The sequence below is a fragment of the Copadichromis virginalis genome, linkage group LG6 (genome assembly GCF_057382275.1).
Source record: "Copadichromis virginalis isolate Kocher_CV1m ecotype Utaka linkage group LG6, C_Virginalis_male_GT1.1, whole genome shotgun sequence".
Lineage (NCBI taxonomy): Eukaryota > Metazoa > Chordata > Actinopteri > Cichliformes > Cichlidae > Copadichromis > Copadichromis virginalis.
The window spans coordinates 20905158-20914069 of record NC_140623.1 but is presented as its reverse complement, the minus strand read 5'-3'; the positions used below and the strand labels follow the sequence as shown (position 1 = coordinate 20914069).

At 42.3% G+C, this 8912-nt stretch overlaps 1 protein-coding gene across 1 annotated transcript; it reads right to left on the bottom strand.

Annotated features, from left to right (window-relative positions):
• Positions 1-449: 449 nt before the first annotated feature.
• mogs (mannosyl-oligosaccharide glucosidase) lies at positions 450-7383 on the bottom strand. Its single transcript, XM_085459167.1, has 5 exons — positions 7288-7383; positions 5859-6222; positions 4237-4460; positions 3901-4094; positions 450-2906 (listed from the first exon to the last, which is right to left on the bottom strand). Exons 2-5 carry the CDS (start codon positions 6205-6207, stop codon positions 1139-1141), a joined length of 2535 nt encoding a protein of 844 aa, XP_085315293.1. The 5' UTR covers positions 6208-6222; positions 7288-7383; the 3' UTR covers positions 450-1138.
• Between the last annotated feature and the right edge of the window lie 1529 nt (positions 7384-8912).

The following is an 8912-nucleotide window of genomic DNA, read 5'->3' as shown; positions in this document are numbered from 1 at the left end:
TCCTTCCTGATCTAACCTGCCTGATGTCTGGTTCTGGGAAACTGGCAGAAGATAGTTTGGGTCCTGTAGGCTGTGGGGACGGGCCACTGTGGATGAGGATAGGGGGGCACACCTGCTGCCATGACAGGGTGTACTTAACTACAACATTTAGGTCAGTAGTTAAAGTAACATCCACAGGAATACCAGGACTTACTGTATCCCAGCAGGATGTCTCATTGTGATAAAATGATCACTTTTAGCCGTCAATGGTTTTAATGTTTTTGGCCCATTTGTGTATTTGTAGTAGCAGACAAAGCCGCCAGTGTTTCAACCATAACAGGGTAATTTTCTTTTTGTTGGATGTCAAGCAGAAATGGCAGTTAAAGGCTTAGCAAGTTAAAAAAAAAACCTGCTTCCAATATTGCAAACACACCAGTATTTCCAAAATAAAGTACACTCTGACAAAAAAAAAATATTTAAACCATTTATTTGTTGTCACAGTCTCTGCTGCATTCCCTGCCAGTCAAACCACAGGCAACAAAAAATGCTGAAAAAGACTGAATGTAACATTTTTTTCCCCCAAAAGACTGATTAAACAATTAAACGTCAAAATAATCAATCATTAAGACAGAGAATCAAAGACATGATAGATTAAAGAGAAAATGGCACAGTTACAGATAATGGCCCTTATTTGTCAAGTGAAAGCACGACTCGTAGAACTTTTCCAGGAAACTTTTTTTAGCAAACAGCTGTCCGTATAAAAACTGTCATCCACGCTGCTGTTAAAACATGAATCCTCCCTAAGAAGACAAACAAACATAGATGTCCGTTTTCTTTTTCCGTACTAAAGGCTGGACCAGTGAAGGTGTAGACAATTAAGTTAAATGCATCTGAAGCACTAGAGGGAGCTTGGCTCCAAAAACTTGGCAAAGACAGTGTAGCTGCACTTAGGCTTGTTTAAAACTGCCCTTCAAAAATACTTGTGTGAAAACACTTAATTCTGATCAAAGGTTAAACGAGACAGTGTGACCGCAGAAGCCGGTTTCTAATTTTGGATCTCGTTGCGTGTCGCTACTCTTTACTGCACAATGCTGTTTCAGTCACATCCAGATAAATGAAGGCCAGTATCTTAAAAGATAGGAGATAAAAATCAACAGCATCAATACTGTTCAGCCATCATTAATAGGGTCAGAGATGACCAGCCGGTGAAGGGGTGGCTTCCCTGCCCCCTGCCGGTGCCGTCATTGTACTGCTCCCAAATATACCCTGCTTCAACATACTGTCTATAAACATTATTGATAATGTTAGTCCTGAGTTCCTCATAAAGAACAGCTGCCTTCTCTTGGTATGGCCCTTCTGTGTGGCTGTAGTAGTGGAGCGCTCTGACTGCCAAGTAGTTGATGTTAATCCAGATAGGTCCTCTCCAGTAGGGGGCATCGTGTTCTGTATTTCGCTTCATGTACAGTGGATCGGACTTGGAGAGCGATCGCAGGCCGTAGGGTGTCCACAGCTTATTGGAGTCTCTCATATCCTGGAAAATATGCTCCAGCTTGGGTGAGTCGGGCTGGAGAATCTGCAGTAAGAACGGGAACAAGCTAACATAACCCAAAGCATTAACATGCTGCGCTTTGGGGGCCCTGCGGACAGAGCGAACGAGACGAGCTACGGGGAACTGATGACGAGGCTGCCCTGGAGGTACGTACACCTTCTCCCTCTGCAAGGATACATCCTCTGTGTGGTTGCCAAAGTCACTGAAAGCACGGTGTTGTTCTGACCAGTGGAGCTCACTGAGCAGGTTGTTGTCACTGAGCACTTTGTGTGAGAGCTGGTAGTCCTCATGGGGCTCGCCCAGAAGCTGAGCTACTTTAGCCATGATGCCTGAGGACAACGCCATCCAGCAGTGCAAGTCAACGTGACGCTCATCTGCTGAGGGGTGTGAGGCCCGTGGGTAGTCATCCAGCCCAGAGGTCAAGGTCTTGGGATTGAGAAACAGATTGGTGTCCTTGTCGCGTCCACGCCAGCGGTAAGAATTGGGTAGGGGCCCCGTCTGTGTGGTGTTGTACCATTCATACCAGGTTTTGAGCCTGGGGAAGAGCCGTCGGAGGAAATGCAAGGTTGGCTGAAATGCTGCCTTGTCTGGATTGGATGAGAGTTGTTCAATAAGCTCCTGAAGCGCTAAGAAAAGCGTAGGGGGGTTGGCGTTCTCGTTTCGTTGAACAATAAATTCAGATGGGACTTTGCTGCGAGCCTCATCTCCAAGAATCTGCTCACGGGGGATCCAGCCCTCCATATTCATCAGGTCTATCCAGTGGGCAATGACCTCCCTCGTCACCTGGGGATCCCACTTACTCAACAGCAGCTGGTGAAAGCCCTCATCCCAAAGGAATCCTCTGGGAAAGAATGAGCGTGATGGAACAGCGGTGAATAAAGCACCTTCGGGATAAAGGAGAGGGTATTCATTGTAGACCGACTGTACTACCGACTGCCCAAAGAAGTAGCCCATTCCGCCCAGCATGTTGCTGAGTGCTGCCTTGCCGAATTTAATATACGCTTGGCTAAAACCTTTCTTCTCAAGGCCAAAAGCTTTCTCAAACTTTGCATCAAACTCCGCTTTCCTCTTCTCCAGCTCCTGAGTCATGATGGAGCCCACCAGCTGGTTGGGGCGATCGTGAAAGCTTCCAGATTCAAACAGAACCTCAATCTGGAAAGGTGTCTGAACAGTCACCTGGTACACCACAAAGTCGCTTTCCTTCCTCTGGTCAGGTTTCTGCTGGTTTTGGTGGTGAGGGGGTTTGTAGGTATCTACACCGATGTAATGCTTCTTCTCGCCGGACGGAGGGCTATACACAAACCTGCGGTTCAGACTGTACTTCACAATGTCAGTCAGCTTCTCCAGACCAGGAGACACAGTCTGAAGGTAGTTGTAGCTGAAAAAGACAGAAAACTAGCATTGACTGCCGTGTAGTACCAAATCAGTTGAATAAACACAAAACCTTACAGTGTATTTTGTATTCAGCTACAACTATTAAGCAACCTTAACTGAACTTAGCACACTGTAGCTTAACTTCTGATATCTCCTGCTGTAGTAATGACTCAGAGTTTGAACAGAAGGTCACAATAAAACTTCATCATGCCCCTTCCCACAGCTAATCACTGGAACAGTTCATATACAATTCTTATCATTTCTATCCGTGCATACTGTACCTTGCTATTTTGCTATGCTGGTCTTCTCTGGCCCTCTTCAAAGTGCAAAATACTCCTCCTCCCTGTAAATGCTGCTAGCAGAAAGCTAGCATACTCCTCGTCCATTCAATAAGAAGCAACAACAGTTTTTTCCTGCTGTGAACAACACCTTCACTGCACTAATATCATCTGTTGTTTCAGCAGTACATTAGTTTTTTTCTTTTATTTTTGTACTGGTTGTAAAATGTTTTGTACATATTCCTCTAAAATAAATGTCCCAATGTTGAGAAAACCTGTATCATCAAGTCTGAAAATCTTCATCTGCTGACATCTAGTGGTTAGATTTCTTTTTTAGGTACTCTAGTAATAATTAGGATGACTCTAAATCACACCACAAAACACCATCCAAGACGGTGCAACATAATTAAAATGTTATGGCTCATTCAAGTCATGATTCTCTACTAGAAATTCATTTGTGTTTGCTGACTTAGGACTCCTGCCTACTACACGAGTGGATGTTTTCACCATTCTATCAAGGTTTACCTTAAATCACTGACTGCTAATTGGAATTTTTGGCAGCTGTACTACATTTATTAAAGTTTAGACCACTGTTGTTTGATGCATATCCTTAACCCTGATAATTCTGAGCAGCCTCTTAAAAGTATGTTCTCTCCAACTTCTTTGCCTTTGTATTTAGTGTACTATTTTTCCTATTCACGTTTGGACTCATACACTCACGTGGCGTATTTAGCACTGGACAGCTCCCCAGTGACAGGCTTTCGGAAGGTGATCTTAAAGTTTCCAAGCTCCTCTGAGAAACCGGTGATGGACGCGAGGCGATTCCTCTCCTCTACGTGAGCCTGCAGCGAGCCCTGCGCGTCTGCTGCTGCGTAAAACATCAGGGAGATGACTGGTGCCTGGGGGGCGGAGCTCTGGTGGTTGAAGAACAACATACAAATCACCAGTGGAAGAACATAAATACATTTAAAATATATAAACTTAGATGGCAGAATATTATCAGCTGCTTTTGATCGTGTGAGATAACAGCTGCGGCGGTGCAAAGTTATTACTCACATGCTGTTTGGCTGTGACCCTCCACGTCCAGTCTCCTCCATGATCCCCTCCCATCCTCTTAACAAACTCGGTGGTCAGCGTGAAATCGTTGTCTCGGATTTCTTGGACGCCAAAGGTGAGGCCATCGTGCATGAGCCAGCCGTAGCCTTGAAGGCGATCGCCCTGCTCACAAGTGTGCCTGAGATTCATGTCCAAGTCAGAAAACTGACGCATCCACATCATGCCTGACAAGAGTTATACATAAACGGAAAAGAAAAATTCAGTTAAAAGCAATAAACTTGTACAAATTATGCTCAGGATTATGTGGCAATCTGCAAATAGTACCTCAAAATGTACCGTAAGTAGTCCTGTCAACTAATTATCAATAATATTAAGTGCAGTCAAAGTGTTCTTAATTTTGGGAAGCACTCAAAATTTTATCCAAATATGGAGGATTAGGATTTATAAAATAAAAGATGAATTACATATTTACATTACATTAAATATTAAAGAGAAATTCCACGTATTCTACCAGCGTGCCCTTGTTGTGATTGACAGAAAAGCTACAAAAAAAAGAAAAAGATTCTTCTTCAGTCTTTGTTTTTTTAATAAAATTTTACAGTTAAATATATTTTTTTACTTTATATGTTTGTTTCATTTCAACCAAGGATGCTGAGTAGGTAAGTGGAGCTTCAAGGCACAGCTAAACTCTCCTGTTTAAAACCATTGAAACAAACTCATCGAAGATGGGTACACAGTGGTCGTAAAGGGCTGGACGTGATCATCAATATTACTCAGCTAAGCTGTGGTGTTTAAATGATGCTCAGTTGACTCTAATGATCCCAGTGTGTCAAGAAAATATCCCCCATGCCCTTACACCGCCGTCAGCCTGAACCGTTGAGTGCATGCTGCTTACGCCACGTTCTGATCCTAAAATATGAATGCTTGCAGCAGAAATCAAACGTTTATCCAATCTTCCGATGTCCAATTTTGGTGAACGTGTCGAAATTGTAGCCTCAATTTCCTGTTCTTAATTAACAGGAGTGATCATCTGCAATCTTCTGCTATCTGTCTGCCTCAAGGTTCAATGTGCTGTACGTTCAGAGATGCTCTTCTGCATACTTTGGTTGTAACGAGTGATTATTTGAGTTTCAATCACCTTTCTTCCTCATTTACCAGCTGAACTTCAGCAGGTCAACCTTTAGCATGTCTCCATACCTAAATGTGTTAAGCTGCTGTGATGTGATTGGCTGATATTTGTGTTAATGAGCACTCGAACACGTGCAACTAATGAAATGGCCAGCATATTCATAGACACTTGTTTTTCTGAGATGTAGTAAGTTGAAGCTACATTTGTAACCTATGGCAGTTTGTGGGGTTTGAAAGGTTAAAAAAATGATTTTTCACAGTCTCAAAAGTCTTTCACCAGAGTTGAACGAACAATAAAATCACAAAGACAAACGTGTTTTTCTAACATGTCATTTTGGGAAACAAGCAAGTGGCCACATTGCTATATTGTTTCCATTTAGATATTCATTATTAAATATTCCGATGTTTAAAATACAATAAGTCGCTGTTTTTCATTAAAACATTTAATGACACAAGTGTTTAGCCTTAGCCTGACTCTAAATGTGTGATCATACCTGTCACAATAGACCTGGGACTCCTTGTTTTCATCCCAAAGTAGACCTGAGGCCTGTATGACCCCCAGAACCTCTCTGGGGAAACCTTGGCATCGGTGCTATTGGCATCCAGGACGTGAGGAGACGGATGCAGAGTCACCACCCTTTTAGCCAGGCTGGATCTCATGTAGATGGCATAAAAGAACCAGATGAGGCTGAATATGCAGAGACCAATTGAGATGTTAATGAACATTTTCCCAATATTGACTTTCTTTTTCTTGTCCTTGCGGTGAAATGCAGAGGGCTTCTCATCTTTCCGTGGAGGTGGAGCAGCTTCACCCGTCACCACCCTCTTCCTCTGCCTGCCCATCCTACCCTACAGAAGCTAGGAAAAAGACAACAAAGAAAGAGTTAAGATTTATCATGCTGATTATCATCATTGATAAATATTATGGGATAAATAAATCAATTTCAAAGTTCCAAGCCTGGACACTTCAGGAAGGGTATCCAGTGTAAAATCATGGGCAAATCAAGCATACGGATCATCAAAAATAAGACTACCATACCGGATCAGTCAAGGCCAGGATTATCAATGACAGGCTTCGATGCTATTGTCCAGCAACAGGGTGCCAGTGGCCACAGCTGTCATAAATGACTGATAGATGAAGAGAAGGAAGGTTGAAGTATTATGTGAGCAGGAAGCATCACGTCAAGTGCTTTGGAGACAAAGAGAGCCAAGGCTGAGACGATTAGGACGTGTGCAGAGGAGGGATAGTGGATGCTGAATATGGAGCTGCCAAGCAGGGGGAGAAGTGGAAGACCACAGAGAAGGTTCGTGGATGTCTATGATAGGGTGCAGACAGAGGCAGCTGATCTGTGTTGGAGACCCCGAGATGAGAAGAAATTGTAGTCTTGCAATATAGCAAGTATAAAAAGCTCTAACTCTATGATGAAATCAGACCGAGGAGGCAGGACTCATGACGGGGACTAAAGCATATAACCCGGAAATATCCGGGGAAACATTCATCCAGTAAAATGCATCCCTATTAAACTTGTCAGTCCTGAAGGAACTGTGCAGGTTCACGTAGTCTCGAGCATAAAAACGCGGTCTAGCTTGATAACCTTGCACTGTGTACAGGAGCCGGAAATGTCGACTTTATAAAGCATTTTTATAAATGTATCCCATTCACACGCAGAGGTCTCGATTTCAGCAGCCATTTCCCAACACCTGTTTAAAACGGTGAACTAGTTCCTCGCCCCTACACCCCGGCAATGCAACGTCGCCTGCAGGTTGCACGCTACTCGCTAGTTGCCTCAATGCTAACGTGAGTTGGTAGGACTAACAGCTGTCTGTCGCAGTATATTTTGGCCTTAGTTAGCCTGCAGGCGATTAAATTCGGATTCATTTATCATTTCTAGCTACATGTTCATTGAGCAAACCATCACCGACCTGTCCAAACACCAGAGTCTCAGCCGATCATTATCCGTACTTGGCTAAGCTTGCTAGCCACTTCCTGGTTACTGCTCGCTTCCACTGACGTGTCTATGTTCTCCCTACCGCACGCCAATGATGTCATCCAATGATTTACCGCTTGCCCCTAAAAAAAAATAAATAAAAAAATAAAAATAATAATAATAATATTTATAATTAGAATAAATGTAAAACTAACGCTTAGAAGGCGTTTTCATTTAAGCGTTAAAAATGAGAGTTTAATAAACCACTGCATACAAGCAAGTATAGATTTTACTAAACAAAAAGTAGTAGGATTTTAACCGTGAACTGTATATGGTATATTTTATATACCGCGAATTAATTTAACGCACATTTATCTCAACCGGTTTATTTATACTGTAGGAATAGTAAAGCTATGCTAGGTTAAACCAGAGCCACATATGTCCTTAAAGGGCCAGAGTCTTGGTTACAGGTTTTAATAAAAGATTTTAATAAACGCTGATTAAATCAGTGTGTGTTAAATGAGTGGACCCCGTGATTCAGTAGCTTGTAGAACAACCTTGTAGCAGCAGTAACTTGAATTGTTTTCAGCTTAACTTTAGCAGCAAATCATTTTTGGAGGATTTTTCTTACTCTGCTTTACTTCGTTAAGGTTTGCAGGCATTTCTTTATGCACAGAAAGGTCTTGTCATAGTATTTTTCAGTCAGGTTGAGGTCTGGACTCTGACTGGATTCTTGGCTGGTTGTAGATTTGCTGCCGTGTTTGACATTATTGTCCTGTTCCATGAAGTTAATTTGAACCAAGCTGTAGTTTTGGGACAGAATATTTTGGTATACAGAGGAGTTCATGATCAACTCAGTGACTGAAATGGTAAATGCCCTGTATTTGTATAGCGCTTTACTAGTCCCTAAGGACCCCAAAGCGCTTTACACAACCACCCATTCACACACTGAAACAGTGACTGAAAGGTACCACGGCCCCGTGGCTGCAAAACAAGCACAAATCATGACTCTCCCACCAACGTGCTTGACAGTTGGCATGAGATTTTTCTACCAAGTTGCCGTGTTAGGACATCTCCACTTTGATCTCCTCTGTGCAAAGGACATTGTTCCAGAAGTCCTGTGGTTTCTTCAGATAAAGTTTGCAAATCTATCCGGTGCTGCCATGTTCTTTTTAAGAAAGAGACTTGTGTGACCTGGTGGCGAATTTCCTGGAATGTCTACTCTCAGTAACTGTCTTAAATGTTTTCCACTGGTGAATTATTTTTCCCCAGACTTAAGAATTATGAATGTTTGGAAATGGCATTATAAATCTTCCCAGACTGATGGCAGCAACAGGTGCTTTTTGGTGATCTTTGATGTTTTTAATCCTGTAAACTCACCTGAATGTACCAGATCACAATTGCTGATTATCAGTTTATTCCACAAAAATAAACACAATTAAGGATGTACTAGTTTTTGTAAAATAATTAGAAGATGCATTATGTTGTGTATTGTTCATCTGAGCTTTAAGTAATTTAAGTAAAAGATTGTCATTTCCTTTTCACGTGACTGTATATTTCTGGTTTTCCAACCTTACTTATCCACCTGCGCTGCTCGCATGAATGACAAAATACAGAAAC